The sequence below is a fragment of the Stegostoma tigrinum genome, chromosome 27 (assembly GCF_030684315.1).
Source record: "Stegostoma tigrinum isolate sSteTig4 chromosome 27, sSteTig4.hap1, whole genome shotgun sequence".
Classification (NCBI taxonomy): Eukaryota; Metazoa; Chordata; class Chondrichthyes; order Orectolobiformes; family Stegostomatidae; genus Stegostoma; species Stegostoma tigrinum.
Window position 1 is genome coordinate 46301316 of NC_081380.1, and position 26074 is coordinate 46327389.

At 51.5% G+C, this 26074-nt stretch overlaps 1 protein-coding gene across 1 annotated transcript in view; it reads left to right on the forward strand.

The window, feature by feature from the left end:
* Window positions 1–313: 313 nt before the first annotated feature.
* Window positions 314–26074, forward strand: part of scarf1 (scavenger receptor class F, member 1) — a 41765-nt gene continuing 16004 nt past the window's right edge. Inside the window, exons 1-5 of the mRNA XM_059655290.1 lie at window positions 314–491; window positions 8700–8761; window positions 11743–11844; window positions 21857–22379; window positions 23471–23689. Of these exons, the coding sequence (XP_059511273.1) occupies window positions 391–491; window positions 8700–8761; window positions 11743–11844; window positions 21857–22379; window positions 23471–23689 (1007 nt within the window). The 5' untranslated portion in view covers window positions 314–390. The remainder of the gene's footprint in view (window positions 492–8699; window positions 8762–11742; window positions 11845–21856; window positions 22380–23470; window positions 23690–26074) is intronic.

Below are 26074 nucleotides of genomic sequence, written 5' to 3' on the forward strand. Positions count from 1 at the left end.
GGGAAGCAAAAATAGTGAGGCAGCTCTTTCAAAGGGATAGGAGACGAGTGATGGGCTGAATGGGGCCATCCTGTTCCATCTGATTCGATGATATTAACGGAGACGATCCCATCACCTTTGAATCCCATTGTATAGCCCAGTGTTTTGTCCTGTTACTGACACTGATGTCTGATCTTCCCTGCCCCAGCAATTTCTTTCTCCTCAGCTGTTGGCTCTTGAATACGAGGAACTCGTCCAAACCACCCCTCATTTCCCCAGGAAGGAATGCAGTTCCCTGTGAGGAAGCCACACACTGAGCTCAGGGTCTGGGTAATACACAGAGAGAGCAGTAAGCTGACGTGGAGACTGCGCGAGTGCCCACAGAGTGCTACAGACCCCCTGGATACAGCCATGGGACCCCTACTCATCCTGGTCAGTCTTTACCCTCTCATCTGGGCCTCCCACGTTAATCAACTTGATCCTAATGGGACCAATGTGTGTTCATCCACAAGGTAATCACTTCACTTCAATTTCTTACCGTAACTCCTCTCCGAATATACCAGGATCCCCAGTGATTCTTCAAATTATTCCCCGAATGTATCTTAATTTACCATCTCTATCTCTGTGTTTATCTCTTTTTATCACTAATCTGTTTGTCTGTCTGTGTCTCTCTCTGTGTCTGTCTCTCTGTGTCTCTCTCTCTGTGTCTGTCTCTCTGTGTCTGTCTCTCTTTGTCTGTCTCTCTCTGTGTCTGTCTCTCTGTGTCTGTCTCTCTCTGTGTCTGTCTCTCTCTGTGTCTGTCTCTCTGTGTCTGTCTGTCTCTCTGTGTCTGTCTCTCTGTGTCTGTCTCTCTCTGTGTCTGTGTCTCTCTGTGTCTGTCTCTCTGTGTCTGTCTCTCTCTGTGTCTGTCTCTCTCTCTGTGTCTGTCTCTCTGTGTCTGTCTCTCTCCGTGTCTGTGTCTCTCTGTGTCTGTCTCTCTGTGTCTATCTCTCTCTGTGTCTGTCTCTCTGTGTCTCTCTCTGTTTCTGTCTCTCTGTGTCTGTCTCTCTGTGTCTGTCTCTCTCTGTGTCTGTCTCTCTCTCTGTGTCTGTCTCTCTCTGTGTCTGTGTCTCTCTGTGTCTGTCTCTCTGTGTCTGTCCCATACTGTGTCTGTCCCACACCGTGTCTCCCACACTGTGTCTGTCCCACACTGTGTCTGTCCCACACTGTGTCTCCCACACTGTGTCTGTCTCCCACACTGTGTCTGTCCCACACTGTGTCTGTCTCCCACACTGTGTCTGTCCCACACTGTGTCTGTCCCACACTGTGTCTGTCTCCCACACTGTGTCTGTCCCACACCGTGTCTCCCACACTGTGTCTGTCCCACACTGTGTCTGTCCCACACTGTGTCTCCCACACTGTGTCTGTCTCCCACACTGTGTCTGTCCCACACTGTGTCTGTCTCCCACACTGTGTCTGTCCCATACTGTGTCTGTCTCCCACACTGTGTCTGTCCCACACTGTGTCTGTCCCACACTGTGTCTGTCTCCCACACTGTGTCTGTCCCACACTCTGTCTGTCCCACACTGTGTCTGTCCCATACTGTGTCTGTCCCACACTGTGTCTGTCCCACACTGTGTCTCCCACACTCTGTCTGTCCCACACTGTGTCTGTCCCACACTGTGTCTCTCACACTGTGTCTCTCACACTGTGTCTGTCCCACACTGTGTCTGTCCTACACTGTGTCTCCCACACTGAGCCTGTTCATCAGTGCGGCTGTGCCTCAGTTTGCCTGTCCTTTCATTTTCCTGTTTCTTACGGTGCCTTTCCGCTAGCCTGTCCCTGAGTTCGCCTGTCTCTGTGCCAAGCACCCTACAGCATTTCTCAAGCTGTAAACTGTGAGCAGCCATTGCCCAGTTGCTTGGGGTGGTTTGTTGTTCTCAGTGCCTGATGGAGCTGTGTATGTGACTCACACAGAAAGTGGGTGTATTGTGTTGAAGGTGTGATCTAAAGACCGACATGTTCTGCCTCTCTCTCTCTCTCTCTCTCTCTCTTTCTCTCTCTATTAAAACTGATGGGGCAACTACACAGAATGTGGTAATGATAGAGCAAGAGTGGCTGAGATCAATTTTGAAAAACTTTAAAAACTGGTATCATCACTAGCCTATTAATCCAGAAAAACCAGGACACATTCTGGGGACCTAGGTTTGAATCCCGCCATGGCAGATGGTGTAATTTCAATTCAATAAATATCTGGAATTAAGAGTCTAATGATGACCATTAATTCATTGTCGATTGATGGAAAAACCCATCTGGTTCACTAATGTCCGTTAGGGAAGGAAACTGCCATCCTTACCTGGTCTGGCCTACATGTGACTCCAGACCCACAGCAATGTGGTTGACTCCTAACTGCCCTCTGGGTAATTAGGGATGGGCAGTAAATGCTGCCTGGCCAGTGATGCCCAAATAGAGTTATTGTTGCACAGGCACAGGGCCTTCGGTGCAGCTCATGCAAAATGCCTTCTTCACCTGCAACTCCAACTTCAAGGAAATATGAACCTGCCCCCCCAAGGTCTCTTTGTTCAGTGACACTCCCCAGGACCTTACCATGAAGTGTATAAGTCCTGCCCTGATTTGAACTTTTCAAAATGCAGCACCTCACATTTATCTAGATTACGCTCCCTCTGCCGCTCCTCGGCCCTTCGGCCCATCTGATCAAGGTCCCTCTGTACTCTGAGGTAACCTTCCTCACTGCCCACTACACCTCCAATTCTGGTGTCATCTGCAAAGTTACTAATCATCCCTCCCATGTTCACATCCAAATCGTTTATATAAATGAGAGAAAGCCGTGGACCCAGCACCGATCCCTATGGCACACCCCCACTCACAGACCTCCAGTCTGAAAAGCAACCCTCCACCACCACCCTCTGTCTCCTACCTTCGAGCCAGTTCTGTATCCAAATGGCTAGCTATCCCTGTATTCCATGTGATCGAACCTTAATGACCAGTTTACCATGCAGAACCTTGTCAAATGCCTTACTGAAGCCCGTATAGACAAAAACAGAAGTTGCTGGAAAAGCTCAGCAGGTCTGGCAGCATCTGTGAAGAAAAATCAGTTAACGTTTCGGGTTCAGTGGCCCTTCCTCGTTTCTGTCTTGTTCCTGATTTACAGCATCTGTAGTTCTTTCAGTTTCCATATAGGCAAGGTCTACTGCTCTGTCTTCATCACCTTTCCTTGTCACCTCTTCAAAGGAAATCTCCTGCAAATGAACAGGAAATGTCTCTGTGTCCTGGTTTCCTTTAAATTTGATGACAGTTCCAGTAAAACATGGATTTATGTGTGTAATTACCCAATTCATACAGAACTGATAAAGCCCCAATCTGTTTGCATTCAACATATGTGTCCAAACCACCTAACAGATATCCACCCCACCCTGTAGAAACTCAAACCCCACCCTATAGAATCCAATCTCACTCTAAAAATGTAACAGCGTTTTATAAAAATCCAACCTCAGCTTAGAGATATACAGTATCCCTATGTAACTATAGTAACCCATCCTATAGGTGTCCCGCAGCAGTCTTTAGGAATGGTCTCTGTTAGGTCTGGAGGGTGTGGTGGGCAGAAAGTGTATAGATGGGAATAATGGGAGGGAAGGGGTTGAGGTGGGGTCGAGGGACAGAGCAGCACAATGAGGGAAATGTGTGGCAAGGAAGATGGAGGGAGATGGGGAGAGGAGATGGAGAAGGATGGGAGATGGGAGGGGTGGAGAGGGATGGATCGGGGGGACGGTGGAGGGCGATGGGGAGGGGTGAAGGGATTTGGGGAGGGGGATGGAGATATGGAGGAAAATGGGGAGGAGGAGGGGGATGGGTGATGGAGAGATGGAAAGGAATGGAGGATGGAGGGGTTGGAGAGAAGGAGGGCGATGGATAGGGGTATGGGGATGAAGTTGGAGAAGTGGAAGGGGATGGAGAAATGGAGGGGAATAGGAGGGAGATGGAGGGTTATGGAGACTTGCAGGGAGATGGGAAGGGATGAATGGCTTGGGGAGGGGTTGAGTCCTGGATTTGGGTATGGACCAAGTAACCTGTTTCTGAAACTCGATTGCTGAGACATGTGAATCAACCTTTGTTTGGCTCAGCTGGGAATGCACCAGCCAGTGTGATCAAAGGTCAACACAGAGAACAAGGAGCAGCCTGCAGCTCCCCCTGTGGGCCATAGGAATGTGAACTCACCTCCATCTCAGGCAACCAGCTAGTCCATTTCAAGCCCACCGACTCCCACAGCCACCTGGAATACACCTCCTCCCACCCACCCTCCTGCAAAAATTCCATCCCCTATTCGCAATTCCTCCACCTCTGCCGCATCTGCTCCCACGATGAGGCATTCCCACTCCCGCACATCCCAGATGTCCAGGTTCTTCAAGGACCGCAACTTTCCCCCCACGGTGATCGAGAACGCCCTTGACCGCCTCTCCCGCATTTCCCGCAACACATCCCTTGCACCCCGCCCCCGCCACAACCGCCCTAAGAGGATCCCCCTCGTTCTCACACACCACCCCACCAACCTCCGGATACAACGCATCATCCTCCGACACTTCCGCCTTCTACAATCCGACCCCACCACCCAAGACATTTTTCCATCCCCACCTTTGTCTGCTTTCCGGAGAGACCACTCTCTCCGTGACTCCCTTGTTCGCTCCACACTGCCCTCCAACCCCACCACACCCGGCACCTTCCCCTGCAACCGCAGGAAGTGCTACACTTGCCCCCACACCTCCTCCCTCACCCCTATCCCAGGCCCCAAGATGACTTTCCATATTAAGCAGATGTTCACCTGCACATCTGCCAATGTGTTATACTGTATCCATTGTACCCGTTGTGGCTTCCTCTACATTGGGGAAACCAAGTGGAGGCTTGGGGATCGCTTTGCAGAACACCTCCGCTCGGTTTGCAATAAACAACTGCACCTCCCAGTCGCGAACCATTTCAACTTCCCCTCCCATTCTTTAGATGACATGTCCATCATGGGCCTCCTGCAGTGCCACAATGATGCCACCCGAAGGTTGCAGGAACAGCAACTCATATTCCGCTTGGGAACCCTGCAGCCCAATGGTATCAATGTGGACTTCACCAGCTTCAAAATCTCCCCTTCCCCCACTGCATCCCAAAACCAGCCCAGTTCTTCCCCTCCCCCCACTGCACCACACAACCAGTCCAGCTCTTCCCCTCCACCCACTGCATCCCAAAACCAGTCCAGCCTGTCTCTGCCTCCCTAACCTGTTCTTCCTCTCACCCATTCCTTCCTCCCACCCCAAGCCGCACCTCCATCTCCTACGTACTAACCTCATCCCACCTCCTTGATCTGTCCGTCTTCCCTGAACTGACCTATCCCCTCCCTACCTCCCCACCTATACTCTCCTCTCCACCTATCTTCTTTTCTCTCCATCTTCGGTCCGCCTCCCCCTCTCTCCCTATTTATTCCAGAACCCTCTCCCCATCCCCCTCTCTGATGAAGGGTCTAGGCCCGAAACGTCAGCTTTTGTGCTCCTGAGATGCTGCTTGGCCTGCTGTGTTCATCCAGCCTCACATTTTATTATCAGAGATTCCTCCTTGGCTGTGTTGTCTCTCCTCACACAGTTTCAAAAGCCCTCATCACTCACACGCCCAGGTCTCATGGGCTTTTCTCGATTGGGGTTCATCCATCAAGGAGGCAACAGATTGAAGAACAGCCTTTCCTTAAATTCCCAGGCCATGGAACCAAATGCAGTGTTGTAGGGAATGCAGTATATATGGAATACAGCACATATGGAATGTAGTATATATGGAATGCAGCGTATATGGAATACAGCACATATGGAATGTAGTATATATGGAATGCAGCGTATATGGAATACAGCACATATGGAATGTAGTATATATGGAATGCAGTGCATCTGCTTTGTGACGTGTATGGGATGCAGAGTGTGAGAAATGCACGGTATCTGAAATGCAATGTATTTGTAATGCAGTGTATACGGAAAGCCATATGTTGTGAACGCAGTGCATATGGAATGCAGCACATTTGGAATGTGGTGTACATGGTATGCAGCATATATGGGATGCAGCATATATAGGATGCAGTGCCTACAGGATGTAGCGTATATGGGATGCAGCGCCTACAGGATGCAGTGTATACAGGATGCAGCATATATGGGATGCAGCATATATAGGATGCAGCGCCTACGGGATGTAGTGTATATGGGATGCAGCACCTACAGAATGTAGCGTATATGGGATGCAGCGCCTACGGGATGCAGCGCCTACAGGATGTAGCGTATATGGGATGCAGTGCCTACAGAATGTAGTGTATATGGGATGCAGCGCCTACAGAATGTAGCGTATATGGGATGCAGCGCCTACAGGATGTAGCGTATATGGGATGCAGCGCCTACAGGATGTAGCGTATATGGGATGCAGCTAATATGGGATGCAGCGCCTACAGGATGTAGCGTATATGGGATGCAGCTAATATGGGATGCAGCGCCTACAGGATGTAGCGTATATGGGATGCAGCGTATACGGGATGCAGTGTATATGGGATGCAGCGCCTACAGGATGTAGCATATATGGGATGCAGCGCCTACAGGATGTAGTGTATATGGGATGCAGCGCCTACAGAATGCAGTGTATACAGGATGCAGCATATACGGGATGCAGTGTATATGGGATGCAGCGCCTACAGGATGCAGCGTATATGGGATGCAGCGCCTACAGAATGTAGTGTATATGGGATGCAGCGCCTACGGGATGCAGCGTATATGGGATGCAGCGCCTACAGAATGTAGTGTATATGGGATGCAGCGCCTACGGGATGCAGCGCCTACAGGATGTAGCGTATATGGGATGCAGCGCCTACAGGATGTAGTGTATATGGGATGCAGCGCCTACGGGATGCAGCGCCTACAGGATGTAGCGTATATGGGATGCAGCGTATATGGGATGTAGTGTATATGGGATGCAGCGTATACGGGATGTAGTGTATATGGGATGCAGCGCCTACAGAATGCAGTGTATACAGGATGCAGCATATATGGGATGCAGCATATACGGGATGCAGTGTATATGGGATGCAGCGCCTACAGGATGCAGCGTATATGGGATGCAGCGCCTACAGAATGTAGTGTATATGGGATGCAGCGCCTACGGGATGCAGCGCCTACAGGATGTAGCGTATATGGGATGCAGCGCCTACAGGATGTAGCGTATATGGGATGCAGCACCTACAGAATGTAGTGTATATGGGATGCAGCGCCTACGGGATGTAGCATATATGGGATGCAGCGCCTACAGGATGTAGTGTATATGGGATGCAGCGCCTACAGAATGCAGTGTATACAGGATGCAGCATATACGGGATGCAGTGTATATGGGATGCAGCGCCTACAGGATGCAGCGTATATGGGATGCAGCGCCTACAGAATGTAGTGTATATGGGATGCAGCGCCTACGGGATGCAGCGCCTACAGGATGTAGTGTATATGGGATGCAGCGCCTACGGGATGCAGCGCCTACAGGATGTAGCGTATATGGGATGCAGCGCCTACAGGATGTAGTGTATATGGGATGCAGCGCCTACGGGATGCAGCGCCTACAGGATGTAGCGTATATGGGATGCAGCGTATATGGGATGTAGTGTATATGGGATGCAGCGTATACGGGATGTAGTGTATATGGGATGCAGCGCCTACAGAATGCAGTGTATACAGGATGCAGCATATATGGGATGCAGCATATACGGGATGCAGTGTATATGGGATGCAGCGCCTACAGGATGCAGCGTATATGGGATGCAGCGCCTACAGAATGTAGTGTATATGGGATGCAGCGCCTACGGGATGCAGCGCCTACAGGATGTAGTGTATATGGGATGCAGCGCCTACGGGATGCAGCGCCTACAGGATGTAGCGTATATGGGATGCAGCGCCTACAGGATGTAGTGTATATGGGATGCAGCGCCTACGGGATGCAGCGCCTACAGGATGTAGCGTATATGGGATGCAGCGTATATGGGATGTAGTGTATATGGGATGCAGCGTATACGGGATGTAGTGTATATGGGATGCAGCGCCTACAGAATGCAGTGTATACAGGATGCAGCATATATGGGATGCAGCATATACGGGATGCAGTGTATATGGGATGCAGCGCCTACAGGATGCAGCGTATATGGGATGCAGCGCCTACAGAATGTAGTGTATATGGGATGCAGCGCCTACGGGATGCAGCGCCTACAGGATGTAGCGTATATGGGATGCAGCGCCTACAGGATGTAGCGTATATGGGATGCAGCACCTACAGAATGTAGTGTATATGGGATGCAGCGCCTACAGGATGTAGCGTATATGGGATGCAGCGCCTACAGGATGTAGTGTATATGGGATGCAGCGCCTACGGGATGCAGCGCCTACAGGATGTAGTGTATATGGGATGCAGCGCCTACAGGATGTAGTGTATATGGGATGCAGCGCCTACAGGATGTAGCGTATATGGGATGCAGCGCCTATGGGTTGCAGTGTATATGGGATGCAGCGTATATGGGATGCAGTGTATATGGGATGCAGCGTATACGGGATGCAGTGCGTACACGGGATGCAGCGTGTACGGTATGCGGCGTATATTCAATGATCCAGTTTCTGGGAGACTGTCCTTAAGCTGCACAGGGTGCTCCAACATTAACAGCAGTTTCCCTGTTATTCTAGTGATCCGCCATTACTGAGCTGCTGTGCAGGCTGGAGGCAGCGAGGCAGTGAGTGCTCTGTCGGTACGTGCCTTTTACAATCTACAGTAAACATTGAAACATTCAGGTAAACCAAGGTGTTCTCCTGCGGCTGGGAGTGAATGGTAATATGCACCATCTCTGTGGTCAGGGACTGACATGGCACTGCCGTATGATTGGCTGTGCATTGGCAAGAGTCGGGTAATGCCATTGGTTGGGTAATCATTTGTTCAAAGCAGTGTGAACCGTTTGGTTGTGCGAGGAATCTGGAAGGGAATTGATTGGTCAGCGAGCTGACTGGATGTGATTGGTGGAAGCTGGGCTAACAGGGGATGGGTTGGCTGGTTACTTCTATCCAGGCAACAGATTATCCATCCCAGCCAGCCATGGTCAAAATTTACTTTCCACCCAAGTGTGTCGCTCTGGTTTCTAATAGAGTGACAAAAAAAACATCAATTATTACCAGTAACTTCCAATTCCCTCCTTAGTTTAGATTTTTTGACTCACTCATGGGATCTGGTGTGACTGGACCAGTACTTATTGTCCTTCCCTAAAGGGGATGGTGGGGGCGAGCTACCTTCTGGAACCACCTGGGGTAGATGTGTCAAAGTGGTCACACAGGATGGAGGGGGGACGGTGATATTAAACCAGGATGTGCTGGAGAAGCTCAGCGGCCTCTCACCACGTTTCGAGCGCAATGCGGCTGTTTATAAAGTCGTTTTTCGGAGCTTCTGCTCCTTAAAAGGTGAAAGGGAGGGAAGGTGTTTCTAGTTAAAAGTCACAGAGCGCAGAATCAGGCCCTTTCGGCCAACTAGTCCACACTGGCTACGTTTCCCAAATTAAACTGCCTGCGCTCGGCTTCTCTCCCTCTAAACCCTTCCCTCCTCATGTACCTGCCCAAATGCCTTTCAGATGTTGTAGCTGCGCCTGCACTTACCATGTCCACTGGCAGCTCATTGCACAAGAAAAAGTAGCCTCTCAGGTCCCTTATAAATCTTTCTCCTCGCACCTTAAAATGATACCCTCTAGTTTTGAACTCCCCTGACCTGAGGAAAATGCCTTTTCTATTCACCTTATCTAGGCCCACATGGTTTATTAAACTTCTACAAAGTCACCCCTCAACCTCCCACCTTCTGGTAACAAATGTTCCAGCCTATCCAGCCTATCCCTCCGATCCTGGGAAATAATTTCTGAGCCCTCTCCAGTTTAATAATACCCTTGCCCATAACAGGGCGACCAGAGCTGCATGCAGCGCTCCAGCTTGGGCCTCACCAACGTCCCTGTACAACCTCAACATGACGTCCCCCAACTCCTACACTCAATGGTCTGAGCAATGAGGGAAAGCATGCTAAATGCCTTCTGAACTACCCTGTCTACCTCCGATGCAACTTTCAACAAACTATATAGCAGAACCTTTAGGTCTCTCTGTCCTACAACACTCCCCAGGTCCCTACCATTAACTGTACAAGGCCTGCCCTTATCCTTTTTTAAAAAAATCAGTGTAGAAACAGGTACTTCGGCCCATTAAGTCCACACTGAACCTCACAGCATCCCACCCAGAACCAACCCCCTAATCTACACCTCCCTGAACACTATAGGCAATTTAGCATGGCCAACCCACCCAAAGCTGCACATCTTTGGACTGTGGGAAGAAACCCAGCAAACCCCACTAGACACAGGCAGAATGGGCAAACTCCACACAGACAGCCGAGGCTGGAATCGTACCCAGCTCCCCGGTGCTGTGAGTGCTAACCACTGAGACACCGTGCCATTTGTTCAACCAGAATGCAATACCTCGCATTTATCCAAATCAGACTCCATCTGCCCCTCCTCAGTCCATTGACTCAATTGATCAATATCCCTTTGTAATCTTCAATCACTTTCCTCACTGTTGAAATGAGATAAAAATGAAGTGAAACTGGAGATCAGCACAGCTTAGAATTAGAGGAAGTGGCGCTGACGGAGAAAGGAGTCAGAATGGTGCATGCAGTGGGCTGTAGCATTGAGAGTGGATTTCTGAATGTGAAGACAACACTGTTTAAGGGAGCTTTGGGTGTCTCACAGTTTCCTGTGATCCTGAGAGGATTTGAAGATTAGTGAAGCATCACACCAGCCTCGAAATGTTCACTCTGTTTCTCCCTCCACAGATACTGCTGAGTTTCTGGTTTGATTCCTGACCCTCCTTTGACTACAGTGTTGTGTTTTCGTTGCTCAGAGGCAGCTGGTGAATAGTGACGAGATCGGACAGTCGGCTGGGGCTCAGTAATCTACACTTCACACTCTCCCAAATTCACAGTGTGGAGTCACTAGATAACTGCCTGCGAACAGTTGGGGGGGTGAGATAACTCCTCAGAGGCCACTATCCCATCACTAACCTCTCAAATGTATCATCATGAGAAAAAAGCACTGCCCCTCAATAAAGTGAGGCATTCCTGGAATCAATATTCCTGACATTCTCCCTTTAATATCAGCCAGGGCTCCCTGATTGGACCAGACCCAGTCAGGGAACTCATATTCTATGAGGTCCACTTGGTTGACCTCGTTACAATCACTGCAGAGAGGTGGGATATCACAGGCCATTCATCCCCTATCCCCCTGTCGTAAGGGCTGTATTTAGGGCTTTGGGGTGAACGGGACCCAGCTCATGGGGTGGGAGCAGGGATTGTCAGGTGGAAGGTGTTGGGTTCAGATGAGACTCCAGTCCCAGACCCCACCTGCCCTCTTGGGTGACTGTAAAAGATGCCGCGGACCCTGTATTTGTAGAAGAGTTGGGCGGAGGGGTGCGTGTGGTGGTGCGGGGGGGGGTGGGTTTGTGACTGGGGCCAACAGTTACCCCGCCCCATTATCGGTAAGACTGGTGTCCCTGCAATCGTCATGTTGCTGTTGCTGTTTGTGGGATCCTGCTGTGCGCTGCTGCGTTCCCTGCATTCCAGCGGTGCCTGCACTTTTCAGCTGTGAAGTAGTTTGGGGCTGTTCGGGAGTTAGTGAGATCTTACCCTTCTCTGTGTGTGTGTGTGTGTGTGCAGCGATCTGTGAGGGTCCACATTCCTGTAGCCCGGAAGAGATCTGCATCCGGCCTGGTGTATGCCGCTGTCCCCCCGGATTCTTCGGAGCCAACTGCGTGACCAGTGAGTACTTCCTGCCCATCGAACCTCAGCTGACTATCCCCTTGCCCTGTGCCCTCTGGTCCCCAGGGTTGGCAGTGCTTTGAGCTATAAAACCCTCCCTCTGCTACCTCCCCTCACCACCCCACCACATCCTTTATAACTGGCTCCATGGGCCGCAGCCCTCCCTATCTCTGTAACCTCCTCTAGCACGTACCCTTCACTACTCCAACTCCATCCCTGGACCATTCCCCATCTCTCCGTCAGCTGCCTCAGCTCTGAGCTCCGGGGATTCTCTCTACATCCCTCTCCCTCCATCTGCCTCTCTCTTCCTTTATTCTTAACTCACACTCCTTTCAGCGAGTACAATGCCGGGGGCAGTGTGCCTCTGTCCTCATCGCAGTGTGGCGAGCTCCACATGAGTGTAGGTTGTTGTTGAACTGTAGCACCTGTCCTATCCACAGCTGCCCATAGGGGCTGGTCTGTCCCCCTCGCTCACTTCCTGTCCTGTTTGAGCTGGTGAGTGGAACCTAGGGTTTGGTCCTTGCTGTCCAGAGGTGTTGTGCAAACACATGAGTGTTTATCACAGTCTCACAGAGCTGGGGGCATTTACACAGAGCTGGGGGCACCTACACAGAGCTGGGGGCACTTACACAGAGCTGGGGGCATTTATACAGAGCTGGGGGCACTTACACAGAGCTGGGGGCATTTACACAGAGCTGTGGGATACTTACACAGCGCTGGGGCACTTACACAGAGCTGGGGGATACTTACACAGAGCTGGGGGCACTTACACAGAGCTGGGGGCATTTACACAGAGCTGGGGGCACTTACACAGAGCTGGGGGCATTTACACAGACCTGGGGGCACTTACACAGAGCTAGGGACACTTACACAGAGCTGTGGGATACTTACACAGAGATGTGGGATACTTACACAGAGCTGGGGGCACTTACACAGAGCTGGGGGCATTTACACAGAGCTGGGGGCTCTTACACAGAGCTGGGGCATACTTACACAGAGCTGGGGGCATTTACACAGAGCTGGGGGCACTTACACAGAGCTGGGGGCATTTACACAGAGCTGGGGGCACTTACACAGAGCTGGGGGCATTTACACAGAGATGTGGGATACTTACACAGAGCTGGGGGCACTTTCATAGAGCTGGGGGCATTTACACAGAGCTGGGGGCACTTACACAGAGCTGGGGGATACTTACACAGAGCTGGGGGCATTTACACAGAGCTGGGGGCACCTACACAGAGCTGGGGGCACTTACACAGAGCTGGGGGCATTTATACAGAGCTGGGGGCACTTACACAGAGCTGGGGGCATTTACACAGAGCTGTGGGATACTTACACAGCGCTGGGGCACTTACACAGAGCTGGGGGCTCTTACACAGAGCTAGGGACACTTACACAGAGCTGTGGGATACTTACACAGAGATGTGGGATACTTACACAGAGCTGTGGGCAATTACACAGAGCTGGGGGCATTTACACAGAGCTGGGGGCATTTACACAGAGATGTGGGATACTTACACAGAGCTGGAGGCACTTACACAGAGCTGGGGGCATTTACACAGAGCTGTGGCATACTTACACAGAGCTGGGGGATACTTACACAGAGCTGGGGGCATTTACACAGAGCTGGGGGCACCTACACAGAGCTGGGGGCACTTACACAGAGCTGGGGGCACTTACACAGAGCTGGGGGCATTTATACAGAGCTGGGGGCACATACACAGAGCTTGGGGCATTTACACAGAGCTGTGGGATACTTACACAGAGCTGGGACACTTACACAGAGCTGGGGGCATTTACAAAGAGCTGGGGGCACTTACACAGAGCTGGGGGATACTTACACAGAGCTGGGGGCATTTGCACAGAGCTGGGGGCACTTACACAGAGCTGGGGGCATTTACACAGAGCTGGGGGCACTTACACAGAGCTGGGGGATACTTACACAGAGCTGGGGGCACTTACACAGAGCTGGGGGATACTTACACAGAGCTGGGGGCATTTACACAGACCTGGGGGCACTTACACAGAGCTGGGGGCATTTACACAGAGCTGGGGGCACGTACACAGAGCTGGGGGCATTTACACAGAGCTGGGGACACTTACACAGAGCTGGGGGCATTTACACAGAGCTGGGGGCACTTACACAGAGCTGGGGGATACTTACACAGAGCTGGGGGCACTTACACAGAGCTGGGGGCATTTACACAGAGCTGGGGGCACTTACACAGAGCTGGGGGCATTTACACAGACCTGGGGGCACTTACACAGAGCTAGGGACACTTACACAGAGCTGTGGGATACTTACACAGAGATGTGGGATACTTACACAGAGCTGGGGGCACTTACACAGAGCTGGGGGCATTTACACAGAGCTGGGGGCTCTTACACAGAGCTGGGGCATACTTACACAGAGCTGGGGGCATTTACACAGAGCTGGGGGCACTTACACAGAGCTGGGGGCATTTACACAGAGCTGGGGGCACTTACACAGAGCTGGGGGCATTTACACAGAGATGTGGGATACTTACACAGAGCTGGGGGCACTTACATAGAGCTGGGGGCATTTACACAGAGCTGGGGGCACTTACACAGAGCTGGGGGATACTTACACAGAGCTGGGGGCATTTACACAGAGCTGGGGGCACCTACACAGAGCTGGGGGCACTTACACAGAGCTGGGGGCATTTATACAGAGCTGGGGGCACTTACACAGAGCTGGGGGCATTTACACAGAGCTGTGGGATACTTACACAGCGCTGGGGCACTTACACAGAGCTGGGGGCATTTACACAGAGCTGGGGGCTCTTACACAGAGCTGGGGGATAATTCCACAGAGTTGGGGGGACCTACACAGAGCTGGGGGCATTTACACAGAGCTGGGGGCACTTACACAGAGCTGGGTGCATTTACACAGAGCTGGGGGCACCTACACAGAGCTGGGGCACTTACACAGAGCTGGGGGCATTTACACAGAGCTGTGGGATACTTACACAGAGCTGGGGGCACTTACATAGAGCTGGGGGCATTTACACAGAGCTGGGGGCACTTACACAGAGCTGGGGGATACTTACACAGAGCTGGGGGCATTTACACAGAGCTGGGGGCACCTACACAGAGCTGGGGGCACTTACACAGAGCTGGGGGCATTTATACAGAGCTGGGGGCACTTACACAGAGCTGGGGGCATTTACACAGAGCTGTGGGATACTTACACTGCGCTGGGGCACTTACACAGAGCTGGGGGCATTTACACAGAGCTGGGGGCTCTTACACAGAGCTGGGGGATAATTCCACAGAGTTGGGGGGACCTACACAGAGCTGGGGGCATTTACACAGAGCTGGGGGCACTTACACAGAGCTGGGTGCATTTACACAGAGCTGGGGGCACCTACACAGAGCTGGGGCACTTACACAGAGCTGGGGGCATTTACACAGAGCTGTGGCATACTTACACAGAGCTGGGGGCATTTAGACAGAGCTGGGGGATACTTACACAGAGCTGGGGGCACTTACACAGAGCTGGGGGCATTTACACAGAGCTGGGGGCACTTACACAGAGCTGGGGGCATTTATACAGAGCTGGGGGCACTTACACAGAGCTGGGGGCATTTACACAGAGCTGTGGGATACTTACACAGAGCTGGGGCACGTACACAGAGCTGGGGGCATTTACACAGAGCTGGGGGCTCTTACACAGAGCTGGGGGATACTTACACAGAGCTGGGGGCATTTACACAGAGCTGGGGACACCTACACAGAGTTTGGTGCATTTACACAGAGCTGGGGGCACCTACACTGAGCTGGGGGCATTTACACAGAGGTGCAGTTACACTGCAAAGTTCCCCTTCCACAGCAGAGATGGCCAGTGGGGTTGAGCGGGGGCCTGATCTGAGATGTGTTTTAGTCCGGCACACGGGAAGAAACTGTCTGCAGGGCTGAGCGGCTCAGGAAGCCACAGGGACTCAGATTGAAGAGAGGTGATGATTGTAAGAAGGGGAAGTGAGAGGCCGTTTTTTATCTAGAGAGTAGTAATTGACCTGAGAGGGCTTCAGAAGGAGATTTAAAAGGAAATCAGAGACATGCAGGGCTCGGTGTTGTGGGTGGGTGCTGGGGGAGGGGGTGTGGATGAGGAGGACGCAGGGCATTGGGGCTAATTGGGAGGACACTTCCAAAGAGCTAGAACAGGGCATGATGAGCTGAATGGCCAGAGGTACCGCAACATGCTGACTGCACAAGGACCCCTCCTCTGCCTGGTGAAGCTGAATTTAATAGAATCAGCCAGGAGTCAGCTTCAGTTTTCCATCTCCCCCACTGATCTTTGAGGGAGGGGCTGGTTGGGAACAGTGCCCACGGCCAGCATGACCATAAGGAAGGGATAGCACTCGCTGATCTTCACTCTAAAACTCTACTCGACACCGACATACCACAGCAAGGCCCTTTGTGTTCAGCAGTGGTAGACTCAGAGTCACAGAAAAAGACCCTTCGGTCCAACTCATCCACGCTGACCAGATTTCCTAAACAAATCTAGTCCCGTTTGCCAGTGTTTGGCCCATATCCCTCTAAACCCTTCCTATCCATGTCCCCATCCGGATGCTGTTTAAATGCTGTAACTGTACCAGCCCCCACCACTTCCTCTGGCAGCTCCTTCCATACACGCACCACCCTCTGTGTGAAAAAGTTGCCCCTCAGGTCCCTTTTAAACCTTTCCCCCTCTCACCTTAAACCTATGCCCCTCTAGTTTTGGACACCCCCCCCCCCCGGGGTAAAGACCTTGTCTATTCACCCTATCCATGCCCCTCATGGTTTTATAAACCTCTATAAGGTCCCCCCTCAGCCTGTGACGCTCCAGGGAAAATAACACCAGTCTATTCAGCCTCTCCCTGTAGCTCAAACCCTCCCACCCTGGCAACATCCTCGTAAATCTTTTCTGAACCCTTTCAAGTTTCACAACATCCTCCCTGTAGCAGGGAGACCAGAACTGAACGCAATATTCCAAAAGTAGCCCAAACCACTGTCCTGTACAGCTGCAACATGACCCTCCCCACTCCTATACTCAACGCACTGACCAATGAAGGCAAGCGTACCAAACACCTTCCTCACCGCCCTGTCTACCTGCAACTCCACTTTCAAGGAAATATGAACCTGCCCCCCCAAGGTCTCTTTGTTCAGTGACACTCCCCAGGACCTTACCATTAAGTGTATAAGTCCTGCCCTGATTTGAACTTTTCAAAATGCAGCACCTCACATTTATCTAGATTACACTCCCTCTGCCATCCTTGGCCCATCGGCCCATCTGATCAAGGTCCCTCTGTACTCTGAGGGAACCTTCCTCACTGTCCACTACACCTCCAATTCTGGTGTCATCTGCAAACTTACTAACTGTCCCTCCCATGTAAACATCCAAATCGTTTATATAAATGAGAGAAAGCTGTGGACCCAGCACCGATCCCTCTGGCACACCGCTGGGTCACAGACCTCAGTCTGAAAAGCAACTCTCCACACCTACCCTCTGTCTCCTATCTTTGAGTCAGTTCTGTATCCAAATGGCTAGCTCCCCCTGTATTCTATGTGATTGAACATTGCTGACCAGTCTACCATGAGGAACCTTCTCAAACACCTCACTGAGGTCCATATAGATCACATCCACTGCTCTGCCCTCATCAATCCTCTTCGTTACTTCTTCAAAAAACTCAATCACGTTAGTGAGATATGATTTCCCACGCACAAAGCCGTATTGGCCATCCCTAATCAGTCCTTGCCTTTCCAAATACATGTATATCAGGTCCCTCTGGATTCCCTCCAACAACTTGCCCATCTCCGATGTCAGGCTCACCAGTCCATAGTTTCCTGGCTTTTCCTTACCACCTTTCTTAAATAGTGAGACCACGTTATCCAAACTCCAGTCTTCCAGCACCTCACTTGCAGCTATCCATGATACAAATATCTCAGCAAGGGGCCCAGCAATCACTTCCCCAGGTTCCCACAGAGTTTTGGGATATACCTGATCAGCTCCCACAGATTTATTCACCTTTATGCGGTTTGAGAAGTCCGGCACCACCTCCTCTGTAATAGGACATGTTTCAAGATTTCGCTGTTTATTTCCCCAAATTCTCTATATTCCAAATCCTTTTCCACAGTAAACACTGTTCCAAAATCCTCATTTAGTATCTTCCCCATTTCCAGTGGTTCCTAGCATAGGTAGCCTTTCTGATCTTTAAGCAGCCCTATTCTCTCCCTAGTCACCCTTTTGTCCTTAATGTATTTCTAAAAATCCCTTTGGATTCTCCTTAACCCAATTTGCCAAAGCTCTCTCATGTCCCCTTTTTTCCCCCGTCTGATTTCCCCATTAAATATACTCCTACTGCCTTTAAACTCTTCCAGGGAATCACTCGATCTCTACTGTCTTTAGCAGACATGTGCTTCCTTCTTTTTCTTGGCCGAAGCAAATAGCTGGTGAACTGCAGTGAGGCCCGTGTGGGAAAGCTGAGCAAATCAGGACACACCAAGTTGGTCAGAACCTGCCAGAATCAATCCCAACAGCCACAGGACAGCAGACCCTGGGGAAATTACAACAACAATAAGTTACATTGATCAAGCACCTTGAATGTGGTAAAACATGACAAGGCTCTTCACAGGAGCCTTTGCAAACTCATTCTGGCTCCATGTGATGTATGGGGAGATTAGGACGGATAGGAGGGTGTGTTTTAACAAAGGAGAGAGAGGGAGGCAGGCAGGTTCAGGGAGAGACTTTCCAAGCTCAGGTCTCAGGTAGCTGAAGGAGGATTGGGAGGAGAAACAGAGACTAGAATGGGACTCGGTTTGGGGTTTTTAAACATTTGTGGTTTCAGTTTTGATAAGGAGGATGTGATAACAGTGAGTGGCAATCCAACACCTCCAGCCTTGCACAGCTCTGATCACCCTGTGCTCACCCTCGGGCTCCCACAGCTGGGGTGGTCAATCACCTTTCTCTGGCCATTCTGGTTGCAGTCTTAATGGGCCACAGCCCCAGCTTCAGCGGGTATTACTAACCACCCCTATCCCCCACAGGACACTTTACCTGATTTCGCTATGCTCTGAAACATTACAAACTATTGTCACTGCATGGAAAAATCTAACAGACGCATATTACATTTATGTGTTATATCCTAACCTGACCTCCCTCAGGTACATAAGGGTCTGGGCTAACAGTGAAATGATCAGGTTACACAGGAGGAAAATTCTTCCTGTAGAGTGCAATGCTTCTGATGATCCCAGGGGAAGATGGAGTATGAAATCAAAAGACCCTCACATCACAGGATATGGTGAAAGCAGCAGCACATCTTCAAAGGTACAGGGGCATAGCTCATCACATCGTATAATGAGACAACATTCACTACTCCCTACGCATACAGATCAATCACATTCCATCTGCAACAGGTCCTTTCACCCCAGCTCCCTCTCTCTCTCTCTCACACACACACCTTCTCTCACACACACACACTCAGTCCCTCTTTCTTACACACACACACTCACTCCCTCTCCCTCTCTCACACACACAAACTCTCTCTCTCTCTCACACATACACTCTCTCTCACACACACACACTCTCTCTCACACACACACTCCCTCTCTCACACACACACACACACACCCCTTCTCTCTCACACACACACACACTCAGTCCCTTTCTCACACACACACACTGACTCCCTCTCCCTCTCTCTCTCTCACACACACTCTCTCTCTCACAAACATGCACTCTCTCTCTCACAAACACACACCCTCTCTCTCTCACACACACTCCCCCTCTCTCTCTCTCTCTATCTCATACACACACACACACACACACACACACACAGACTCCCTCTCTCTCTCTCCCTCACACACATTCACTCCCTCTCTCTCACACACACACTCACTCCCTCTCCGTCTCTCTCACACACACTCGAAACACACACACTCCCTCTCACACTCTCTCTCTCTCTCACTCACACACACACACACACACATACACACACACACACTCCCCTCTCTCTCTCAAACACACACTCTCTCTCTCACACACACTCTCTCTCACACACACACACATACTCCCTCTCTCTATATATCACACACACACTTTCTCTCACAGACAGACACACATTCCCCTCTCTCTCTCTCTCTCAAACACACACACTCCCACTCCCTCTCTCTCTCTCTCTCTCTCTCACACACACAATCTTTCTTTTTCAATTTAAATTCCATACTTTAGCTACTAATGTCTCTCACATTTTCTCTGACAGTCTCTGTTTTTCTCTCTCTCACACTGAGACCCACACCGTCGGATGGTCAGTGCTGAGGGAGTGGGCACTGTCAGAGGGTCAGTGCTGAGGGAGCGCCGCACTGTCGGAGGGTCAGTGCTGAGGGAGCGTCGCACTGTCGGAGGGTCAGTGCTGAGGGAGTGGGCACTGTCGGAGGGTCAGTGCTGAGGGAGTGAGCACTGTCGGAGGATCAGTGCTGAGGGAGCGTCGCACTGTCAGAGGGTCAGTGCTGAGAGAATGGGCACTGTCGGAGGGTCAGTGCTGAGGGAGCGAGCACTGTCGGAGGGTCAGTGCTGAGGGAGTGAGCACTGTCAGAGGGTCAGTGCTGAGGGAGTGGGCACTGTCAGAGGGTCAGTGCTGAGGGAGTGACACACTGTCAGAGGGTCAGTGCTGAGGGAGCGGGCACTGTCGGAGGGTCAGTGCTGAGAGAGTGGGCACTGTCAGAGGGTCAGTGCTGAGGGAGTGGGCACTGTCGGAGGGTCAGTGCTGAGGGAGTGGGCACTGTCGGAGGGTCAGTGCTGAGGGAGCGCCGCACTGTCGGATGGTCAGTGCTGAGGGAGCGCCGTACTGTCGGAGGGTCAGTGCTGAGGGAGTGACACACTGTCGGACGGTCAGTGCTGAGGGAGTGCCGCACTGTCAGAGGGTCAGTGCTGAGGGAGTGGGCACTGTCGGAGGGTCAGTGCTGAGAGAGTGGGCACTGTCAGAGGGTCAGTGCTGAGGGAGGGTCAGTGCTGAGGGAGCGAGCACTGTCAGAGGGTCAGTGCTGAGGGAGTGGGCACTGTCAGAGGGTCAGTGCTGAGGGAGTGGGCACTGTCGGAGGGTCAGTGCTGAGAGAGTGGGCACTGTCAGAGGGTCGGTGCTGAGGGAGTGGGCCCTGTCGGAGGGTCAGTGCTGAGGGAGCGCCGCACTGTCAGAGGGTCAGTGCTGAGGGAGTGACACACTGTCAGAGGGTCAGTGCTGAGGGAGCGGGCACTGTCGGAGGGTCAGTGCTGAGGGAGTGGGCACTGTCAGAGGGTCAGTGCTGAGGGAGTGGGCACTGTCGGAGGGTCAGTGCTGAGGGAGAGGGCACTGTCGGAGGGTCAGTGCTGAGGGAGCGCCGCACTGTCGGATGGTCAGTGCTGAGGGAGCGCCGCACTGTCGGAGGGTCAGTGCTGAGGGAGTGACACACTGTCAGAGGGTCAGTGGTGAGGGAGCGGGCACTGTCAGAGGGTCAGTGCTGAGAGAGTGGGCACTGTCAGAGGGTCAGTGCTGAGGGAGTGGGCACTGTCGGAGGGTCAGTGCTGAGGGAGTGGGCCCTGTCGGAGGGTCAGTGCTGAGGGAGTGACACACTGTCAGAGGGTCAGTACTGAGGGAGTGGGCACTGTCGGAGGGTCAGTGCTGAGGGAGTGGGCACTGTCGGAGGGTCAGTGCTGTGGGAGTGGGCACTGCCACCTGAGCTGAATGTAAAGGACTCCTTGGCTAATATTTTGAGGACGAGAAAGTGCTCTGTGTGTGTATGTTGTCTCACCTCCAGCATCATTGCAGCAAAATCCACCCTGTGCCCACATTAGTGTGAATCCGATTTCCTGTTCCGTTTGTCACTGGTGTTTGTGGGATCTTGCTGGGTAGAGTTTGGCAGCTGGGGCTTTGCTGTATTTGATTGGCTGTGTGAGGCACTGTCCTGTCAAGCGTGCGCTGAGGAGCTACGCGAATGCAGGAGTTTTTGTTGTTCTTTTGTTCCTGTCTCCCTGCAGAGTGCCCGGATCAGTTCTGGGGTCCGGATTGTCGGAATGTGTGCCCGTGCTATCCGAACGGGAGATGCGATGCGGTCACCGGGATGTGCTCGTGTTACCGGAGCCGCTGGGGGCCCCGTTGTAGCCGGAAGTGTGCCTGCGCCCATGGCCGGTGTGACAGCAGTACCGGGAGTTGCCAGTGTGAGGCAGGCTGGTGGGGGCACGACTGCAGCAGGGTGTGTCGCTGTGAGCCAGGGAAGTCGGCGTGTGACCCGCAGACGGGCAGATGCCGCTGTGCCCCCAGGTACTGGGGCACGCGGTGTAACCTGTACTGTTACTGTAACCACTCGGCATGCGACCAGTTAACCGGGGAGTGTGAGTGTAACGCCGGCTGGTGGGGGACCCTGTGTAATCGGCTCTGTACCTGCCAGCATGGATCCTGTAACAGCACCAACGGGCACTGTACCTGCCAGCCTGGCTACCAGGGCCCGAGCTGTGGCCAGCCCTGCACCGCCGGCCACTACGGGGAGAGCTGCAGGAAAAGGTAGGAGCTTCCTCACCCACCCACCCACCTCACACTCACTGACACACACATACTCACACTCACACTCACACACACACACACACACTCACACACACACACACTCACACTCACACTCACGCACACACACACACACACACACACACACTCACACACACACACTCACACTCACACTCACGCACACACACACACACACACTCACACACACATACTCACACTCACACACACACACATACTCACACTCACAGTCACACACACACACACACACACACATTCACACTCACACACACGCACACACACTCACACACACATACTCACACTCACACACACACACATACTTACGCTCACAGTCACACACACACACACACACACACATACTCACACTCACACACACACTCACACACACGCACACATACTCACACACACACTCACACACACATACACTCACACACACACATTCACACTCACACACACACTCACACACTCACTTACACTCACACACACTCACATTCACACTCACACTCACACACTCACTCACACTCACACACACTCACATTCACACTACACACACACACGCTCACTCACACTCACACACACACTCACACTCACACACTCACTCACACAATCACAAGCAGTGACTCACATCACACTCACACACTCACACTCACTCAGACTCACACACACTTTCACTCAGACTCACACTCACACACACGCACATGCTCATACTAACAGTCACACACACACACACACACACACACACACACGCACACATTGGGGAAAAGACACGAGATTGGGGAAAGGCAAGCTGCTATACAAATGCAGTGTGTTGTGGTTGCATTGTGAGCGTGGCTCAGTGTTTCGTACTGCTGCCTCGCAGCACCAGGGGCCTGGGTTCGATCCCACCCTCGGGTGACTGTCTGGGTGGGTTTTCTCCCACAGTTGGTGGGAATTGCAGGGTTACATGGATGGGCTGGGGCCTGGGTGGGATCCTCTTGGGAGGGTCGGTGTGGGCTGAATGGCCTGCCTGCACCCTGTAGGGACTGTATGTTGTGACGGTTTGCTGTAACAGTGTGTTCCCCCCCCTCCCAATGTAGGTGCAGTCACTGCAAGGAGCCAGAGCAGTGCTCCCCCAGTGATGGTTCCTGTCAAGCCTGCCAGCGAGGATGGACTGGGAGCCGCTGTGAGAGGCCGTGCCCCCCAGGAACACATGGAGCCAACTGCATGGACAGCTGCCCCCAATGCTGGCGTGGGGAACCCTGCAATCCTGTGACTGGGCACTGCCGAGCCTGCCCCAACGGCTGGTTCGGTCCCAGGTACGGTCTCCCCCACAAACCTCACTCGGTCTTACCAAACAGGTCGCCGGGACAGGCACAGAGGGCTCGGGCAAAACTGCGAATCCTTGCATTTCTGTAGCGCCGCCCACAGTCTCTGAAGCGCTGCTCAACACACTCGGGCCTTTCCTTAAAATGCCACGATCAGTTTCCACACAGCGAGTTCTCGAGGAAAAGAATTAGTGGACTCACAGGTTTTTCCCTTTCATCAGCGTTGAACATGCAACAGAGTCACAGAGAGGCTTGTAGAGTTCTCCAGCACAACAGACAGGCCCTTCGGCCCAAACTGCTCCATACCGACCAAAATGTTCAATATGGCCCATGTCCTCCTAAACCTTTCCTATCCATGTATTCATCCAAATATTGTTAATGCACCCACCTCAACCACCTCCACTGGCAGCTCATTCCTTATGTGTATCACCCTCTACGTAAAAAAAGTTGCCCCTCAGGTTCCCACGTGTTCTTTCCCTTCTTACCTTAAACTGATGCTCTCTAGTCCTCGATTCCCTAACCCTGGGAAAAAGACTGTGTGTTTCACCCTATCCATGCCTCTCATGATCTTATACACTTCTCTAAAATCCCCCCCCCCCAGTCTCCTACAGTCTAAATAAAAAGTCCTATCTTGTCCAACCTCTCCCTTAACTCAGTCCCTTGAGTCCTGGTAACATCCTTGTAAATTTCTCTCCACTCTTTCCAGTTTAATAATATTCTTCCTATAGCAAGGTGACAAAAACTGAACACAATACTTTATGTCCAACCTCAACGACATCATGTTCAACTGCAACATAACTTCCCAACTTCTACATTCAATATACGGAGTGATGGAGGCCAGTGTGCCAAAAGCCTTATTCACTGCCCTGTCTACCTGTGATTTCATTTTCAGAGAACTGTGCACCTGAACTCCAACTTCTCTCTGTTCCACTACACTCCTTAAGGCCCTACCATTCACCTTGAAACTCCCACCTTGATTTGACTTTCCAAAATGCAATACCTTACACTTAACTCTATTAAACTCCATTTGCCATTTCTCAGTCCACTTCCCCAGCTGATTAAAATCCTGCTGCAATTTCAGTTAACCTTCCTCACTGTTCACAATACCACCCATTTTAGTGTCAGCCGCAAACTTTCTGATCATGCCTTGTACAAAGAACAAAGAAAATTACAGCACAGGAACAGGCCCTTCGGCCCTCCAAGCCTGCGCCGATCGAGATCCTCTGTCTAAACCTGTCATCTATTTTCTAAGGGTCTGTGTCCATTTGTTCCCTGCCCATCCACGTACCTGTCCGGATCCATCTTAAAAGACACTAACGTGTCTGCGTCTACCATCTCCGCTGGCAACGCGTTCCAGGCACCCACCACCCTCTGAGTAAAGCACTTTCTACGCATATCTCCCTTAGACTTTCCTCCTCTCAGTTTGAACTCATGACCCCTAGTAATTGAGTTCCCCCACTCAAATCATCCAGTTCTCATCCAAATCATTGATATTGATAACAAACAGCAATGGGCCCAGCACTGACCCCTGAGGCACACCACTAGTCACAGGCCTCATGTCTGACAAGCATCTTCCCACTATTACTCTCTGCTTCCTACCATCGAGTCAATTGTGTATCCAGTTTGCCAGCTGTCCCTGGATTCCATGCAATCTAACCTTCCAGAGTATCCTAGCCTGTGGAATCTTATCAAAGGCCTTGCTGAACTCTGTACAGACTATGTGTACCACCCTGCCCTCATCAACCTTCATGGTCACTTCATCAAAGAACTCTAGCAGATTTATGAAGTATGATCTCCTACACACATAGCTGTGCTGACTCCTCTGAATCAAACCCTGTCTTTCCAAATGCATGTATATCTTATCCCTCTGAATCTTCTCAAGTAACTTACCTACCACAGAGATGAGGTGCACTGGTCTATACTTCTCAGGTTTTTCTTTGCAGCCCCTTCTCGAATAAGGGCACAATATTCACTACCCTCCAGTCTTCTAGGACCTCACCTGTGGCTAACAAAGATGCAAATATATCAGCCGGGGACCCCGCAATTTCTTATCTAGCCTCTTGCAGGGTTCTTGGATATATCTGATCAGGACCAGGAGACTTATCCACCTTCATACATTCTAGTACTTTCAACACCTCCTCTCATGTCATATGGATTGTCCCCAAGATATCGTCACTAACTTCCCCAAGTTCCCAAGTCATCATGTCTTTCCCCATAGTTGACATAGGGGAGAAATATTCACAGAGGCTGACCTCCTGCACTTTCACACCTCAATGCCCACTTTGGTCCATGAGAGGTCCTATTCCCTGTCTTGTTATTCTTTTTGCTTTGATATACTGAAAGAATCTCTTTGGTTTCGTCCTAGTCTTCTCAGCC